At 45.6% G+C, this 20,241-nt stretch overlaps 1 protein-coding gene across 2 annotated transcripts in view; it reads left to right on the top strand.

Annotated features, from left to right (window-relative positions):
• Positions 1-16,618, top strand: part of KAT14 (lysine acetyltransferase 14) — a 939,559-nt gene extending 922,941 nt beyond the window's left edge. For both annotated transcript variants that reach the window (XM_069607541.1, XM_069607540.1), the window contains one exon: positions 16,059-16,618. In XM_069607541.1, coding sequence (XP_069463642.1) covers positions 16,059-16,232 — 174 coding nt within the window. In that variant the 3' untranslated portion in view covers positions 16,233-16,618. The remainder of the gene's footprint in view (positions 1-16,058) is intronic.
• The last annotated feature ends 3,623 nt before the right edge of the window (positions 16,619-20,241 follow it).

Here is a 20,241-nt window from a genome sequence, read left to right as displayed (position 1 = left end):
CTAGAATGTCCGTTAGGTCATCCTGTTCACAGGCACTAGCTGGCCTCCTCCAACCCAGGTATTCAGTCACTCTGTTCATTAGTTATCTGTATGACGCCTCAGTGTGCTCAGACTGGCCAGATGTTCCAAAGTTATTTTCTGGGGAAGTGTCCAGGCAACTTGCACTCTTTAGGCTCTCATATAAATGTTCAATCTTGGACTCCTCAGACACTGGTGCCCCTGTAACATTAGGTGTTCCATATTGCAGGCCAAAAGGTAGAGTATCCTGGTCTGAGGGTTTAGCCTCCTCAAAAATCAAGGCAAGCGACTTGAAAAAGTCCTTCTTGGACAAAGGCTTAAAGCTTTTCTCTACCTTCTTCAAGGGCGTTGATGGCTTTGGTGCCTTCAACGCCGAAGGGGATGCCCTCAAAGGCTCGACCCGTGACTCGAAGGAGTCTTCAAGAGTAGATGAAAGTGCCTCTCCTCAAGGGGTTTGATAGCTTTCAGCCCGGGCTCGAGAGCTTTAGCCTGCTTGGACTCCTTATAAGCCTTGACAGGCGTGACAGGATCGTAACCCTTCACCTTGATAGGGGCCGGAGTCGCCTTTTTGAAGATTTTCATCATCTGGAGATGGAACGTCCCCCATTCAATAAACTGTCTAAGGGTACCTGGTAAAGTCTTGATCACCCAGGTAATCGATATGTTTAAAGACTCAATCGATGAAGACCTTAAGTAATGGGCAGAACTGATTATATTGAATTTAAACCATGTGTTGTACATAATTCAATGTTAATTTTTATACAAAATTCACAAGTGACAATTGCCAATGTCAAAACTAAAAAACATCTTCATTTCAAAACACATTATTCAGTTTGTTTCCACGACTACATACATACCTAGTTGATCAGGCGTACCCATTGGTAACCACATTCGCACTGCAAATCAATACAAACACTGTATACCAGCCCTTTGTTTGAATTGAGGCTTCAAAATAACAAAACCATTAGCATATTCCTATGCACCCGTTTTCTCTAATAGTGTGACTCTTGTTAAACAACCAAATAGTCGTCGACACGTGTTTCAGCCGGACTTAGCAAGCCTTATAATTGTGGCTCTCTGATGGCTCCAACCTTCTTCAGGACAGTGGTGGATGCCTCACTTTGTCCCACTCCTTACACTTTTCTGTATTCATGACTCACTCAAAGAATTGAGCTGTAGGTCCAGGATTCCCAGAATAACTTTCTCCTTTTCAGGCGAGTGTATCACTTGAAAGAGAACCAACCAATTTGGGTGCGATTAGTTCATCTCAGTCATCGGTGTCTGCTTCATTATGACTGTTCGATGAATTGATATAGCTGCAGAGATCTACGGGAAAGGCACTGAGGACTGCTGGTAGTCTCTGTCTGTCTGTCTCTCTCTCTCTCTCTCTCTCTCTCTCTCTCTCTCTCTCTCTCTCTCTCTCTCTCTCTCTCTCTCTCTCTCTCTCTCTCTCTCTGTCTTTTCACCGCGGCCAAGGGCTTCTCCCCCGGACGAGGTGGGGTCGTTCCATGCCATTGTCGCCAGAGCGTCCGAGCTCGTCCAGCTGACGCCAGAAGAGACCAAGAAGGAAGGTTGCGTATACCAACAGCGCGAGGCCAAGAGGAAGACCATTTTGGCGGTGCCTCTCCTGGAAGGCATTTGGGACGAGGGGCCAACTCTGATGAGAAATCAGACCCGACCCGGGCCAAGAGGGAAAGCTGGAGAAAAAAACATTGGGTGCCGGAGTCCGCACCCAAGTGCCTATGTTCGCAGCCTTCCCCAGACTCAGTGGTTTCGGCTGCAGTGGGAAACAAGCAGTCTAACCCCTCGTCTTCATCCTCCGCTCCATCGGATGGCGAGGGGAAGAAGTTAGATGCCATGTGAAGAAAGGTGATCTACTCGGCAGCATCAACAGTCAAGGCAGTTAACACACTTGCAATCCTGTATAAGATGGCTCCGCTGCTGGAGTATCTATCCGACAACAAGCGGGACCGAGCTGCTTTCCATCCTCCATGAGGGGGAGGAGATGCCATCACTGTGGCCCTGGACGTCGCGGACACAGGGTTCTGGCAGATGGCGAATGGTGTCCGCCTCTGTCGTCGAGCTGGCACATCAATGTCCTGGAGCTGCGGGCAGTGTTCTGGGGCCGCAAGTGTTCCTTCAGTCCCTCAAGAGCAAAATGGTGAGGATCTTCACAGACAACACCACCACAATGTTTTACATCAGGAAGCAGCGGGGCACCCGATCCCCAGCGCTGTCCGAAGAGGTGCAGGACTTGTAGCACTGGGCCGTCGACCAAGTGATGTTTCTCATCCCCTTTGTCCTGGCAGGAGTAAAGAACACCATTGCTGACTCCCTCAGCAGGGAGCTGCGCTCCTGCCACAAATGGGAAATTCGACAGGATCAGCATGTTCCTCAAGTGGGGCAGGCGCCAGATCAATCTGTTTGCGACGGCGACAAATTGAAAATGCCAGAAATTCTTCAGCAGGTTCCACCAGCCGAGGAGCATGGGGGACGCGTTCAACTTCCAGTGGGAAGGCCTGTTCCTATTCACGTTCCCTCCGTTGCTTCTCCTGCTCCGAGTCATCAATCAACTAAAACGGTGCCGATGCAAGATGATCCTCGGGGCAAATTTGGTACCCGGACCTTCTCAGCCTGTCAACGTCACCTCCGGTCAAGCTGCCAGTGGGCGCGGTTCTGCTCACCAGAGGAGGCGGCGCAATCCTGCACCACGACCAGGATCGCTGGACCAGGGGGCTTAGCTCCTGCAGCCCTAGAGTTCGGAGGGTACGAGATGCTCTGGTCAAGATGCCAGTGGTTGCGGATCTGCTCACCAGAGAAGGAGGCACAATCCTGCACCACGACCAGGATCGCTGGATCAGGGGGCTTAGCTCCTGCAGCCCTAGAGTTCGGAGGATAAGAGTTGCCAGGGAACTGCAGGGAGGTCCTTGCCAGGGCCAGAGCGTCGTCGACTCTTAAGTGCTATGGGCACAAGTGGAAGCGCTTCGCTACATGGTGCCGGACGCAGAAGATCAACCCTCTGAAGGTCATGGCCTGCAGATTCTTCCGTACTTGTCATTGGCTTAGGCGGGGCTGGCTCAAACCTCTATTAAAGTGCATCTGACTGCAATCTCCTGCTACACCAGGTCTCCAGGACTATCTTCTCTTTGGTCCCACCGTTTCGTCAAGGAGTTCCTCAAAGCACTGTTTCAATGGTTCCCGCCGGTGAAGGCTCCTGCCCTGCGGGGCGTGGGAACTTAACGTGCTGCTAACGAGGCTCATGGAGGGGGGGGGGCATTCGAGCCTATGCACCAGGCCCCTCTCAGGTTCCTCTCATGGAAAACGGCTTTCATTGTGGCCATCGCCTCTGCCAGGAGGTTGAGTGAGATCCAGGCCCTATCCTGCAAACAGCCATATCTGACTTTTCACGAATCGAGAGTGGTGCTGTGGACGCACCCCTCCTTCATGCCAAAGGGTCCATCGGAATTTCACCTCAACAAGCCTTTGGTTTTGCCTGTGTTTTTTTCCAAAACCTTCGCCGGCAGAAAGGACTTTGCACTCCCTGGATATGGCGCATGCTGTGAAGTTCTACGAGGCACGCACAGAGTTTCCGGAAAACGTCTCAACTATTCATGGACTTTGGTCCTGTGAACCATGGGAAGGGCTTGTCCAAGGCTTCCATCTCGTGAGCCGATTCCACCAGAGCCGTCGCTGCAACAATGGCGTTCCTGTCTGGTGTGCCCCTGCTGGATATCTGCAGGGCTGCTACGTGGAGGTCTGCGCACACCTTCACAAGATTCTACTGCATCCACAGGGATTCCGGGGATGAGTCCAGGGTCAGCCAAGCAGTGCTACGCAACCTGTTCGCTTGAAGGTGAGCATGTTTCGGAGGTAAGAGTATTTAATTTCTTCTGTTGAACCTTGCCACCTCCCGTAGTTGTGTAATGTTGTACTGCTATGTTTTCTTTATTCATGAGCATGTGAATCCATGCCAGAACCCCATGCTGGAGAAGGAACAAGTTACTTAGCTGTAACTATTATTCTCCAGCATGCAAACCCTCCCTCCTGCCCCTCTGCGGCTCTTCTTGGCCATACTGCCACTTTATGTGCTACCAAATCTGAAGATGGCTGCTATAGGAGGGGCTTAGGGAGAAAGCAGTCATTGGCTGGGGTCCGTATGACCCAGAGTTCAGTGTTTGGTCTTGAGGAGAAATGCAGTTTGCAAGTGAAAGTGAAACGGTTTTTCTTTTACTGAGGATACCTAGCCTGATGATGGGGAATATTCATGAGCATGTGAATCCATGCCAGACCCATGCTGGAGAACAATAGTTGTGGGTAAGTAACTTGTTCCTTAAACGTCTCCTATTCAGTCTTTGAGGATGACTTACCTGGGCATGCGACCCTGGCGTGAGGAGAGGAGTCGGAGGAGAAAGACTGAGACCTATGACGCCTTTTCTTTGATTGACGACGAGGAGTGACTGGAACCGCTCTGAGAACGTTTCTTAGAATGTTTTTGTGGTGGCGACTCACCCCTCGAACTATGTTCGTCCGAAGGTCTTCTTTTCGAAGGCGTTGTGGAAGGGGACTTCTGAGGGGGCCTGTCTGCAGCAAGTTTCCCCTTTAGTTCCTTGAGTGCCTTTCCTGTCCTAGACTGACAGGCACCACAGACAAACGCAGTGAGGATCGTAAATTGACATCTTCCGCCCGCACTCGATGCATTTCTTAAACCCGGTCCTAGGGGTCAAAACATTTAGAATAATCGTTGTAATATTCGACAGAAAAACCACACCATTGCCGAAGCGTAGCCACTGGAAATTCGTAACTGAATAACTGGCGTGGTGCGTGCTATATATACACTGTCGATGACGCCTGCCGTGAGGGGACAGAGGCCTTTGAGGCACAGTCAATGATGCACAGTGCCCTCTACCAGGAAAAACACTTTCCGAAGCAGCTGATGCTGGAAGGAGTTCTCATAAGATGAGGAATACGTGGAAGGACACAATCCCTTCAAAAGTATATGTGAATAATAGTTTGATAAAGGAGAATGACAGAACGGTAACTAACGTACCATCTTAGTAATGAAGATGAGGAATCTTTTGGATTAAGGAATCTATTAAAATAAAAAAATATATCCCTGGAGTAATGTTCTTTCTGAGGGATAGTTCCTTCTCCCACCCTCCCAATTTAGCCCTCGTAAAAAATGCTCATGACCTCTTGCAGTTCCCCAACAGCTAGGGGAAACCGGGTAGAACTCTTATCATGGGGTGCAGTGTTACGCTCATCTGGTCTCTGCGGTGGCATTGGGGCACGGTTGCAGCCATCCAGGGGCTGAGGTTGCTCGGGTCCGACTTCGCCCTCTGCGCATATGTGGTGACTGGTGGTAATAGGTGATGCTGCTCGGGACTGCTCCTGCGTGGAGAATAGGGGGTGTGAATATGCCAGCTTGTGCACCTGATCCCCTTCCAGACCCCACTCCTGCACTGAAATAAAGTGTTCCTGCTCACATTTCTATATGAGCCTGGTGCCAAAGGCCGGCCAGGGCCCCTGTGTTTATGGGTCCCAAAGGGACATAAGTGAGTCAAGTGACCCATTGCCCCCATCACTAGATGGTGTGGTTTTTGTGTTCTGTGGCCATGACATGCAGCCAGCTAAATACATACTACCCATGACCTTGCATCCAGAGTCGTGGGCACCAACAACGCAGAGCGTAGCCGGCACAAAGCCGCAGTGCATCCCCTGGTGGCAATATAAGGTTTCTGAAGCCAGACAGATGCCTGGACAATGTTTCTAGGAATCTGTGCGCAGATGGACTAATCCATCAGGAAGCACATTGCTGAAGAACTTTATTCTCTTCCCCTTCATCTCACTAGGGAGAGTGTGGTGCCAGTTGGGATTGAAATGGTGTAAGACGGAAAAGAAAGAACAAAGGCTGCATTGCATTTAACTGGGGTGAATGCGGGAAGCATAAATGATGATGTAATCTGTCCATTTTACTCCTATGCCAAAGCTAGCCCATAAACCGGCATTTGGATCTGCGTTTGGCAGTTATGTAATCCACAACTAGGGGCTTACTTGGTTGGAAGGTTTGAGGTATGCATGGAACTTGAGATCTATTGTGAAATTTCAAGATGGGTGCTAGAATCCATCCTCCAAGATCGCAGTGAATGAGAGAAGCTGCACTGATAAACTGGTCATTTGCTACTATAATCCCATTCCTGGCGCTTATTTGACACTAAAATTGTCTCCTACTTTTGCTGGGTGTTCTGTTGCTCATGCTGGCTCCTTGACATGCACCAATACCGCATCTGTACGGTGAGCAGGGCACCTACATCTGATACTGTAGGCCTGGTGTGTCATGGGCACTCAATCGCTGCTCCTCTTCTACTTGCCTACTTGTTCCTTGCTTGTTACCACTGACTTGCTGGGATTGTAGATTGCATTGTTTCTTCCAAGCCTCCTATGTGTATTGCATTTTCTTTCAGGCAGCCTGGTGCTTCCTGACACGGCAACATACTGAATGCAGATATGGTGCTGCCTGCGCCCCCAGGCTGGTGATTTTCTAGGTGCCTGCTTTGCTGCCCCCTCGTTTATGCCAGTGTGGTGATTTGGAATTACTGGAGGGCCCTGTGCAACTTGATTTGATGGGTTTCTGATCACTGACTACTTCGGGAGTGGGCTGGTGGTGATAGTGGGACTGTTGAAGTGGAGGCAGAGTATGATTTGGCCTTGTTCACTGGGAATGGGAGATCTGCTGTATTGGCATGGACTGGACTGTTGGGCTTCTCCGATCTGCTCACTCCCGGGGATGAGGTTCTCGCCCAGACGCGGCTTCACTCTGTTTAGTACACACTGCCTTTTATTGTGAGCTGCTGGCTCTTTCAATCATTGTACGACTCCGTGGCAGACAGTAGAAGCGCCCCATTGTAGCCGGACCCCCAATTCCATCGACCTTTCTGCAGGTATCTGGCTGTAACAAACTACTCTATCCTCACCTAGGGCGGCTTCCTGATCCCCTACATCGAGTCCTGGGTGCTCTTACAGTGAGTGTTGCCTCCTCTCTCGCTTTGATTGTGAGGTCCCGCCCTAAGGTGAAGGGAGGTTAGAAAAAAGACATCTGCATTTTTCCAAGATGATGCTTTCTGAAAAGCGCTTGCAACACGGGTCACTGTTACTGCTCCCTCCTCGGGCGTTGGCGGTCCTACCCTGTCCTCTGTGGTCATTCTAGCCAAAAAGAAGTCCAGATTGAATTCTTTGGGCCTCCAATTTGATAACCTGGCCTTTAAGTTTAACCCACTGTAGACCAGGATAGACCAGTAGAGGGGCAAGGTGACAAAGGCCAAAAACCGAAGTGACACTTTAGAGGATGGGGTGACGACAATGTATAATAAACTGTAGAAGTTGTCTCAAGAAGGAGAGACTGTTTAAAGTAAACAATGACGAGTTAAAGGATCACTCGCATTGCAACAATGGGCCTCATTACGAGTTGGCCGGGAAAAAAAAGCAAATTACTGGCATGCCGGTGCAAACATGTCCGTGTTGCACTACTGCCGGAATCAACGGTTGATTCCTAGTCATTGTGCACACTCATTCTGGCATGCCGCAAACAGCTGCACCGGCATGCCAGTAAGGCCCTCCAAACCCCCGATAGCGGGATAATCGATGCCGCAGACCCCCCAGCTCCAGCACCCTACATGCTGTAAGTATCGGTACAGTAAATACCGGCACTGGAGGCAACGTCATCGCGTTGGAACGGGAAATGCTCCAGCGGCCATCTTAAAAAACACAATCCATTGCAATCCTCTGCCTACAGCCCCTGTACCGGAGAACTGTGCAGTGTGTCATCAAGCTGAGGACCATGGCTACCAGAAGGCAAGGTGCGGCTGCGAAAGCCACGTTTCAGCAACGAGGAGTTGAACATGCTAGCTATAAGTAGCGATGTTTGCTGTCCAGTTACGCTGCTCTACGCGCTCAAGATTCTTGGAAGACGCCTGGACTGCCTGACTTTGCCTGGACATTGGTACACCATCACTTGCCCTTACTACTGCTATTATATACTTTAATATAAGTATATATTACTTATTATTGTTCCTTTCTTTCTATTACTTTAGCTGGTCCCGCCCCCTAGCACAGGGAGTGCATATAAACTACTTCCCGCGTGCATTTGCGCGCGCGCATTAAGTATGCTCTATAAGTAGCGCTGTTTGCTGTTAGCTGGTCGTTCTAAATAACCTAATATCAGGTAAAAAGGGGAGAGAACAATTGTTGCTCATTGTTTGCCTGGCTTAATATGCTTAACTAGTAATTTATTGCTCATTCTAACATTTAGCCATGCGCTTTCAAACTAATTAATGCATATACTTATTTAATTACCCGTGTGTTTACAATTATTAATCACAAAGCATTAATTAATTTGCATCAAATTTCTCTCTCTGTTCTATATCTGTCGCTCTCTTGCAAATGCAAACATGGCAAGCTGATTAAGAAGTGGAAAGGAAAATTTGATTACCCCTTCTCCGCTTTCTTCTACTAGCATTGATTCTCTTGTATGTCATGGAAAAACCTCATATATTGAATCGGCTGCCCCTGAAGCTCATGCCATGACTTCTATCAAAGAAGAGCTGCCTGTGTCTTGTCGCGCTTCTCATGCTGCCCAAATACATGTGCAGGGAAACTCACCAACTTCTAATCACATTCTGTCCCTTGCACCTTCCGCGCCTTCTGCCTCTGGCCCCTCGATTAGCCCCAAGGTGCGCAAAGCCATCGATGATTTTAGAAGTTGCTCAGAATCACCTTTGGCCTTTGAAACTGATAAAAGGCAATTTGATTTAACCATGGAGAAAATGGAGGCGTTAGATCAGGCTGTCTGTCACTCTATTGGCACTTTGACGCCAGTAGTATTCAACTCTGTAAAGAAGCGCATGTCCTTTCATTCGCACTTGCCAAATTACTCTAAAAGCCTTTTAGACATGAGTACTGAAAATGTCGATGACATAAATAAAGAGCCACCTCCGTCTCGAACCACCTTTTCCCCGGAACCTGAGGAAATGCATAACAAAACCTCTCACCTACCATCCTCTCCTGACGTGAGTCAAATGCAACACTCCCCTGGCACCTTTCCGGTGATCATCCGAATCTTAGACCTCCTCGACAAAGGCCACGATCTGACCCATCTTGAATTGAAGGAGATTAAAACAATGCTCTTACTCATGTCCTCAAAGATGGATCGTATCGAAGGGTTTATTATGGCAGCTGGAACACTAAAAAACCGTAAAGAAGATTCAACTTCAAATCAGTCATCTGCGACTAATCTAATTTTAAAAAACAAAAACATTCATTGCTGTCTTGACCGAAATCCAACATCTCTTTCAATATCTCCGGAAGTATTTTTAAACCCCCCCGTGTGTGATTGCCAAGATGCTCCAACAGAGCTAAAAACTGCTATAGAAAAAATGAATTCCATCATAGCGCTATATACCCCAAAATTCACTCAGCATAGCGACAGCCCTGATAGTCCCACTGAACTGCTCAAAGTATTCGAACAAATGCAGCCAGACTCACAGGAACAACCTCCAACAGTGGAGACGACTGGTTTTATGTCTCGGAGAGCAAAAAAATTGCATCAAAGAGCTGCCAAAAGATATGCTAAGAGACGTAAGGACTCACTGACTAAAAGCTCCAACATTCAAACCAACTCAACTAAATTGTCATCATCCATTATTATTGATATAACATCAGATGAAGATCACATTGACCTTCAACAACTTTCAAAAGAAAGCCAAGAAGCTTTAATTCTATCCACAAAACCCAATTCGAAACCATCTGAAAAAGCAATAAACATCCAAAAAATGCCCAATTCGACTGATAATTCAAATTCTTCTAAAGAAAGTAAATTAGTCAATCCAGACAACAAAGCTACAGAAAGCCATCTTAAAGAGACTAACAATGTACCAATGACAACTAAAACACGGAATAAAAAAGCAAACGTGATAACAAAAACATACCCTTGTGCTTGGAGTCTTCGAATGAGCAGGCCTCGACACAACTGACGGGAGTCAAATCGAACTTGGTCAATTACTTTCCAATATGTGGCAGAATTCGTACTACTCGACATGACAATACACTGCCCTTAGACCCTCCCATCACTATAAGGAAAAAACTTATAGGGAAGTCTGCATAAATGACTCTAACTGCCCTCCAATTACTACTGGAAAAATTGACCCTTTCAATACCAATGGTCCTATGACAGCAGTAAACGGACGAGAAAACGAACTACCATCATCAGTATTGCCAGCTGCACAAATACCATCCCCGCATCTGAGAAAATCGGAGTTGATTAGCACCAATGTATCATTACCCTCTGCTAACAAGTGCATAACTGAACCAAACTGTTCAGCAACTAATGCTGGAAAAACGGACCTTCCTAGTATAGTCCGGCCAGAGATAGCAGTTAACGGACAAGGAAAAGTAACATCCCGCATAACATTACCTCTCACAGAATCACTTCCCTTACCAACAACCAATCGAGACCTGATTAGTGCACCACCATCATCCGATCACAATCGTACATCGGTGCACGGTCCTGCACTGCATAGATCTATTTCGGAAGTTCAAACCTCCACAATGCTAACTCATCACGACATTCTAGACATCCTGAGGAAAGAACTCTACGAGAGATCTACGAAAGCTAATCCGAACAACGAACCATCAAGTCCAAACTTGATCAGCTCGAATAATCAGGTCCCTTCCAACGTTAACACCTCCGACCCTCACACAAAATCATTTGACCAATCCCATGACAAGAACCAACATAGTATCATGGAAAAGCACCACCTAAAAGGGCTCGAAGGAAATCGCGAATTCCTTGGCACGAATCGTATCAACCGAGTCTTTCTTCTAACACTTTCAGTCGAATCCCTCAATTACGAATGTTTAAATCAGAGGATATCCTTAAAGTGTCATTATCATCAAAAAACAACTACCGTGCTGTGTGCTATTTGACCTCTGAAGCTGTCATGAAATATCTATGGTTCAACAGGGAAGGTATAAAAGAGGAAGGTCTTTTCCTAAGCTCAATGGCAAATGAACAAGGTCCTAAGCTCAATGGCAAATGAACAAGAAGCAGAGAAATTCATTCAGTACAGATGCCCTCAGGTCATAACTCCACAATTGCAATCTACTCTGTTACCTAACATTAATGAGGATGAAAATGGAGCTATTAACGAGCTACTGCACAGAGCGGGCATTTCTCAGGATTTACCGTGGCTAGCCCCGATGCTCAACTCCATTCTTAAATCCAAGGAATCACCTTCTATATCGTAGCTGCCCCCAAAAACTTTCCTAACTCTGCAATCTTGGAATTCATGCGGCTACCTCAATCTCATGAAATGGCACTCAATGATAGATTGCTACCATCGTCCATCAATACTAATGATACAAGAAACCATGAAAACCATTGCTTTTCCGTTATCTGACTATACCACGCACTGTATACCAGCCATACGATCCTCTGCTGGCTGCCCCTCTGGTGGCGTCTTGATGGCAGTAGATAATGCCCTAATGCTTAGTTCCAAAATTGTTTGGAAGGCCAGCAATTTGATTGCAATATTGTTAAAGACAAACACCTATAAATATTGTTACCCAATTGGTATTACAATTTATTGGAATCCGGCGCACACCCCAATTGAAGAGATGATTGATATTGTTGAGAACTACCTAGAATGTGTAACTCATGAATACCAAAACATTGAAATAATACTGGGAGGAGATTTTAATTGTGATTTTAGGACTAACGATGAACTCAGAGGCTCCAAAATTAATATACTATCGAAGCGCAGAGGCATGACATGGAGGAACTTCCTAAAAGATTGGGACCTAGATATTGTTACACCTGATCAAAAATCCAACTGGACCACATGGTCAAGAGACGCAAAATCCTCAACGATTGACTTTATATTCGTTACACACAATTTGCTTTTAACATCATCACTGCTAATAATTAACCAGATGTCCTACGGAGATCACGCACAAATACTGGGCAAGTTAAAAATTAACTTTCCTATTTTGACAACCGATCCTTCTACAATGCTGTGTGAAATAGATCGCCCACAGGTTTCTCTTAGATGGAGTCAAGCCTTATGTAACCAATTTGTACAATATGTAACGCTGGCTATTGCCAACCGCGACATATTTGAGGGAATCTCCACTAGTGCAATGGAGTTAATCTATGCCGAAATAATTCGCGTGGCACTACTATATTTTAGTTAAAAAAAAAACGCTGACACCAAACATCGATATTTATTTGACCCTCTCTGCAAAGCCCAGAAGCGTGAAAAAAACCGATGAATTATCTCGCGAAATGTATCAAATACAGCGGAATCGAATTGTGACTATGTACAAACAAAACTTAAAACAAATAAGAATACTAAGACATAATGAACTCAACTGCAATCTTATTAGAGCCATAACAGACCATGATACACGAACTGTTTGGCGAATGGTCAAAAACAATCATAATAAAGTGTCTCTCAACGCCTAATGCCATATCTGAATCTATCTGGCACACCTATATCACAAGCAAATTTCAGATCCCTTCTCAATTTTTGAACATTTGCACTATTTCGTTACCTTACCAAGATCTTGCTCGTTTGAGCTGGACTACTGATGATATCAAGTGGGCTATATCCAAACTTAACTATTCTAAATCGGCCGGTCCAGACGGCTTTCCCCCCTGCCTGTACAAAGCAGATCCCCAATTATGGGCCACGATTATAAAGACTAAATTCCAGGCCATTCTTAATTCCAGAATTGTTCCTGCTTCCTAGCTTTTGGCTAATATTATACCGATATTCAAAAAAGGCGACCCTTCTCTGCCTCAGAATTACCGCCCCATTGCCCTAATTGACACCGAAGCAAAACTTTTTGCAATCCTTCTTCTCTACGATCTCGAAAAACATATCGAAATGCATGAACTATACTCTAAATATCAAACTGGATTCAGGAAAGGGATGAGTACCTCGCTCAATGCCATGATAATGGCATTTACCATCGCAGGAGCAAAAAAAACATCTGCAAACCCATTTTATATTGCCCTGATCGACATGTCTTCAGCTTTCGACACTGTGATACGGAATCTATTATGGGCCAAACTAACTGAAATGGGAATACTGCTAGTGTTAATATATTGGTTTATAGTTCTACACACCAACACTTCCTACAAAATCAAACTTACTTCTGAAGGCCGAACAACTAAACCAATTAGCACTGAAATAGACCTAAAGCAAGGTTGTAACTTAGCCGCTACTTTCTTTAACTTGTACCTTGCAGACCTCGATAAAGGCTGGGATGAGAAAAACTTGTTCTCCGTGAAAATTGGGCTTATCCGATTAAAATGGCTTGCCTTTTCAGATGACATCATTCTGTTCGATCCTACCCGTGGTTCATGTCTGATGGTGTTCCAGATGCATGTGCTGTGGTGGGCGCTGCGTATGTTGATTACATTTATGCACAGCTATGTAGGCATGCCACATCTGAATCCATTGGCTGTGTCCAACATTCTGTTGAGGTAATTGGGGTCACAGTTTTTGCCATCCAGGTCGCTGTGTTCCCCCCCAAACCCCAGAACAACACCCCTCATACCCCAGCCAGCAGACAGGTTGCCTATGCTTGTGCCCCCCCCCCCCAGGCAACATCCCTCATTGCCCTGTCGTTAGACTTACCCAACAGCCAGGTACGTTGTGCAGCGCGTTGTGCCATGTAGCAGGGAAGCGTGGAGTTGCGCAGCACCATGGCATCATGTGTGGATCTCAGAAATCTTGCACAGCAATGCATTATTATTTTGCTTGCATCGGACACCATCTGGAAATTCAGGGAATGGTAGAGCTTCCTGTTGCGGTACACTACCTACAAGGCATGCCGGACTATCAGCTCCACATGGGTGCAGTCAACGACACCGATTACGTTTGGCATGCCTGCCAGTGCATGGAATGCTATTTTGGAAGCATTCTCCTCCTCCGCAGTCCGTGGTAGATATATGTGGTCCCTTCCATTTTTCAGGAGGGCATCTAGCACCTGGTTGAGCACACGGGAGAAACATGGTTGTGAGAGGCCATGCAGCTGCCCCACTGAGTGCTGGTAGGTGCCTGTGGCAAGGAGGTGTAGCACAGACACTACCTTCAGCGGGGGGGGGTGGTGCCTGTCCGGATGTTAGTGAGGCTTACCCGGTCATCATGGATAAGGTCCACTATTGTGCATATGGTGTCCCTGTCCAGGCGGTACAGGGTGTGGATCTGTGCAGGGGTTAGGTCAAATGGACTGGCCCTTAGGCGAGGGATTGGCGGCTGCCTGCGGGGTACAACTGCCTGCACTGGTGGTATGTGCTGGCCCTGTCTGACCCTCCACCTCCTCCGCTGCATTCCCTGGTTCAATGCCTGCTGGAGTAGTAGCAGTGCAGGCATGTCCTCCAGCCCCGCAAGTGCTAATGGTAGCATTTTGGGTTTGGAAGGGGTGTGGTGTGTGGGTGTGCTCCTTTTGTGCCGAGCCAGACTCCATTGACTCCACCTGTGCTGATTGTGTGCACCTGCGGCCGGTTGCAACACAGCAGATTGCTATTATATGCAGTAAGTGCATGTCCGTGAACCTCGTAATGTGCACTTCCCTGCGGCATACTGGTATTACTGGCAGGGCTGCTGCGGGCCTGCAATCATTCCGGGAAGGTGCTACCCGGTCACAATGGGTCCCTGCAGATGCGTATAGCACCAGCATCGCGGGTCGTAATGCACCGGTCCGGTAGACGATGCCAGTATTCCCGTACCGGTATCGTTATTACCAGACCGCCAACCTTATAATGCGGCCCATTGTCCCTATGGCATGACTACTGCTCACATTTCTCTAAGTCAGATATTGACATTTCTGCTTGACACTGTTGGATCTACTTTACATCAGTTATAACTAGTGTGTGTTCATAAATGCTGAGGCCCTCTTTGAATGGCCATTGTAATCTGGTGCAGCACCATTTTCTCATCTTCCTGCAAACAATAGTAATCAAGTAGTATATGTCCTCCTGCGCATGTTCTCATAAACCATGTATGTCTGAATTTTCTTTAGAGTAATTCAGCCCTACTTATTGCCGGCCCTGTAGTAAAACCGATTGTTAGGAGTTTCAACTTCTTCTGTTAGTTTATGGTCTTGGAGCCTGATGCTGTGTGTTAACATTTATGACCCTCCGTTACAGGTTGTATATTTCGTGCTTGAGTTTCCGATGTTAAATGTTGGATATATTTAATTAGCCAACAGATGCTGATGTTTCATGTAAAAATAGTTGTGGTGATCATCTCTTCAGCATGCAGTTTCTTTGAACTGGGCCTGTTCTTTATAGATCCACCACAAATTCATGCCTATTAATGTAACATGTATTGAACAACTGTAAAGCCAAATCTATGATTTTGCCCACACATTTTACATTTTGCTCTGGGAGGGTGGATTATCTCTGTCAGCTACTCTGTGATGCGTGGGCGAGTACCTGATGGTGAAGCCTGTTATAAGATCTAGTACCCTGTAAAAGCCAGTGCTACTGTGGACGTTGTGGGGAGCGATGTAGAACTTTACCTGTGAGAACCCCTTTTGCCTATCATACCTAATGCATTGATTTTATGTCCAACCATTTGCTGCATCTTTTGTATATGTGATGGACTCATACTTGCATATCCTTATGCAAAAAGAAATGTTTTCCCGGGGCGCAACTATGTGCTCATGCTGCATTGTTATAAAACCAATGCATTGGCCAAATTACTATCAATCAGATTTCAAATCTCATTTGTGAGCAAATCCACTCCCTTTTGTCATCTTCTGCATACTATCCTTTTTTCCATCAAAGATGCACAATCCAATGCATTTTAAGTGTGTGAAACCTATAATCTGATTTTTGGTTAGTGTCATGAAATCACCACCCAACTGCTTCATTCTGATAGTCTCTATAAAATGAAAATATGAACCTTTGTGCACAGTATGTATATTCAATAGGGGTGTTTTTGCAAAACTTTGACTTTACTTATTTTCTTCGGCAGACCTGCATGGGCAAAGATGTCACTCTTCACGTGTCTGCAAGTAACCCAGCTATGCTGCTGTACCAGAAGTTTGGATTTAAGACCGAGGAGTATGTCTTGGACTTCTATGACAAATATTACCCCTCGGACAGCAAGGAGTGCAAGCATGCCTTTTTTCTACGACTCCGGCGGTGATTAGCAGGAGACAAGATTTGGGATCTGCTAATTGCCGGGACACTCTGTACCAAGTTGTACCATCTTTTTGTATCCTATCACCTTGCTCCGCTATTACATTTTTTACCCAAAAAGTACAGCTGTCTAAAACCAATCTGAAACCCATTTTAGGTTATGTTCTAGAATCAACCAATAATTTTATTTCATGGCATCTAGCAATAAGTAAATGTTTAAACAAACAAAAGTAGATTAAAGAGATGTGGAGGGTCTCATTGTAAATAGTTGGAGAAGGAATCTTTACCTGCAATTGTTTGAGATACTCCAATGCAGTAGCTCCCGGACACACTAGAAAAAAGCAGTAAGACAAATGCTTAATAATAAAGGGATTTATATATAGCATACCTGAACTGAATTTGTTGTGGACCTTGCACTGTGATAATTCTATACTAAATGGAAGGAGTCGAGATGTCATTTTGGTGTTGGATACAGCAGAATCCAGACGCAACCCATCTATGAACATAGGGTGCAGGTACTGCACATATAAGGGTGATTGTACAGTGGTTTTATTTTCTTCATGCTCCTCCGGTGTATTAAACTAACTTGTATAAAAAAGCTCTTAAAACAAAAGGTGAAGATGCGCTTTCACCGGTTTCTTTATTGGTAGAGGTTCTTGAATAAGTTCAGGGATTACCAGTAGCAACAAAATAACATGATCCCCAGGCATCCAAATCACAAGTGTCATCATGTTTGGAGTTTCAGGTGAAGACATGTGTTTGAATGCTCTTTCACTCAGAGAACCCAATTTGTTCTGTGTGTCATGATTCATTAACATATGAATGTTGTAATTTCTCACGATAGTCTAGCTTCCACACTGGTGTCCCCTTTTTAAGATCCTGCTTTGTTACCTGTTACTGAATCAAAACATATCCTGTACCTTTTAATTAAAAAAAAGACTGTCTTAAAGATCAGAGGCACGTGTTTTGGGGTGACAAAACCCACTAAAAGTGTTTGGTGGTAAATTCTGTGTTTCATAGCCGTATAACCTATACCATATAATTTACTTTTACACATTTTATTTAAAACAATACATTTGGAAATCAAATCAGTAGTTTACATAGTAATGATAAAAAGTAAAATGTTTAAAAATAGTTTTTTTAATATACCTTTTAAATGCAAAATATTTCCAAAAGTCTTTTTTCCCCGTGATTTGCCATTTGAACTCTACTGAATTTACTTCCCATTTTTCTTTTTTTCCACGGAGATCTCTAGCTTTCTTTTGCATCCTAAAACCATTCCAGTTTCTTGGCTCCTTGCAGTTTTTCCCAAAAATCCATACAGCACAAACATATTTTACACAGACTCCTAAGAAAGTCAGTGCTGGTTTATTATTTCTATAAATTGAAAAATTTTCTAAGCATATTTTTATTGGGTCTTTTTGGAAAGCTTTTTTTTAAAAAACATATTTTTTTATTGTTTTCTTAAAACATATCAAAACAACAATTCCACAAACTCACCCACCCCCCGGAAGAGTGGGATCACATGCCAGTTGTACGTTCTAGAAAAATTTGGGCCAAAAATGTCTGAGATTTTGATATTGTGCAGGCACCATTGTTCCATATAGTCCGACTTTAAATACTCCAACACCGCCCCCCCACTCCTTCGTAAAGGAGTTCTTCTGAACCTTGAGGTGGTGTGTAATCTTTTACATTGTCATTTGTGACCAAACATTTTGTAGCCAAGTAAACACCAATGGCTGGTCCTGTTTTTTCCAGTTTTGGGCGATTGTGGCCCAGGCTGCAATAACTAAGCCCATGAAACTTCTCCATTGTGCTTTGTGGAGTCTTTTGGCCCGTAGGTCCTTTAGTCCGCACAACCATACCCGTTCCCCCATTTGTGTTGCATCAGGAAATATTTTTGCCATTTCCGTTTGGACTTCCCTCCAGAAACCCTTCACACCCTGGCAGTTCCACCAGATATGCCTCCAAGTGCCCTTTTCCATGCACCCTCTCCAGCAGCTATCCAATATTTCCGGATGCATTGATTTGATCCTTTCCGGAGTGTAGTGCCACTGCGTGATGATTTTGAGCCACATTTCCCTTGTTTGGACCGCCCAGGTGAGTTTTGGGATACCAACCCACAGTTCCTCCCACTGCAATCTTGAAATGTCCTCCTCCAGCGTGCCCTCCCATCTTTTCATGTATTTCCATTTTATTTCTTCTTCGGGTGTGTTTATGAAGTGGTATAGTCTTGACACCAGTTTTCTGTCGCCCGGATTGGATATTATATATCTTTCAAATGGTGTTAGATCTCTTGTGGCTGCCTGAAATATCTCTGGAGTGGTGAGCCAGTGCTTTATTTGCTCATATTTATATCTGTCTGCATCTGTCAGTTTCCACATTTTTCTGCACTCCACAGATGACCTTAGTTCTTTGTCCTGGGTCATTTCTCCAATTTTTCTGCACCCTGCCTCCCATTTTTCAAATCCCCCTACTTCGCATCCTGGCGGGAACAGCGGGTTACGGCATATAGGTGTAAAGGGGCCTAATGGGGTGGTTATGATTCCCTTCCTGGTTTGAGCGTCCCATGCCTCGATGGTTGTTTTCGTGACCTCACTAATTCGGAGGTTCGGATGCCTGTGCTGGTTGTGTTTCCACAATAGCTCCTGCAAGGGGGTCCTAGCCACTGCCCTGTCTTGCACTGCCCAGGTTGTGCAATGGTCCTCTGCCAGCCTTTCCCTCAGAATCCAGAGTTGTGCAGCTTGGTAATATTTCTTAAAGTGCGGAAGTGCTAGGCCCCCTGCCTTGATCAGTGCAGTAAGGATGGCCCTGGCAACCCTGGGGGTTTTTCTGTTCCACACAAATAGCGATATGGCCTTGGACAGTGCTTTGAAGGAGGAGTTTGGAACCGTCACAGGGAGGGCATGAAAGTAATAAAGCACCCTGGGGAGAATGTTCATTTTTACTGACTGTATTCTGCCCCACCATGAGACCCTAAGTGGGGACCATCTGTCTAGGTCCTTCTTCACACTATCCAGCAGTTTAGGATAATTGTGTTTGTAGATCAAGTCTACCCTGCTCGTGAGTATTACCCCTAGGTACTTAATCCCTTCTTCTGTTATTTTTAGTTCTAGCTGTCCCGCCACTTTGCCCAGAGACCCCCTATCTCCCCTAAGAGCAAAATTTAGATTTTTTCCTGTTTATTTTTAGACCAGATATCCCCCGAATTCTTCCACTTCTTTTAGGGTCTGTACTAGGGAGTTCTCGGGGGGCTTCCAGAGCCAACAGCATATCGTCTGCATATGCAATAACTTTGTTGTCTGCCCGCCATCTCTGTCCCTCTTACCCCTACCGTTTCCCTAATTTTAATTAGGAGAGGCTCTAAGAATATAGCATAGAGGAGAGGGGAGAACCCTGTTTCGTGCCTCTTGATATCTTGATCTTGTCCGTTATTTCCCCGTTTATTGCTATTCTTATCGATGGGGAGTTGTAGTTGGCCTTTACCATATTGATATATTGGTCCCCGAACCCCATGTGTTTCAGCGTTCTATAAAGGAAGGACCATTCCACCCGGTCAAAAGCCTTTTCGGCATCTAAGGAGAGCAATACTGACGGTGTGTGGGTGAAGCCTATTTTTTCCACCAGGTGGATAATCCTTCTTAAGTTATCATGAGTTTGTCTACTGGGAATAAAACCTGATTGATCAGTGTTGATTAGGGACGGGAGGAGGGGTGACAGCCTGGCGGCTAGTACTTTGGTGTATATTTTTGCATCTAAATTACTCAGGGCAATAGGGCGATACGAGCCTGGAAGGGTGGGGTCTTTGCCTGCTTTGTGGAACACTAGAACTTTTGCCTCGTTCATGGATGGGGTTATGTTGCCGCTATCCTTGAATGTATTGAGCAGCCTTGTTAGTATTGGGACAAGAAGGTCCGCGTATTTCTTGTAGAAGGGGGCCGTGAATCCATCTGGACCTGGTGCCTTATTGTTCGGGAGGCCCTTTATTGCCCTATGGACTTTTTCTTCCGTGATCC

Source organism: Ambystoma mexicanum, chromosome 4q, assembly GCF_040938575.1.
Source record: "Ambystoma mexicanum isolate Mex_15411 chromosome 4q, UKY_AmexF1_1, whole genome shotgun sequence".
In the NCBI taxonomy this organism is placed as follows: Eukaryota; Metazoa; Chordata; class Amphibia; order Caudata; family Ambystomatidae; genus Ambystoma; species Ambystoma mexicanum.
The sequence above is the reverse complement of the archived record's forward strand: the minus strand, read 5'-3'. Positions and strand labels throughout refer to the sequence as shown.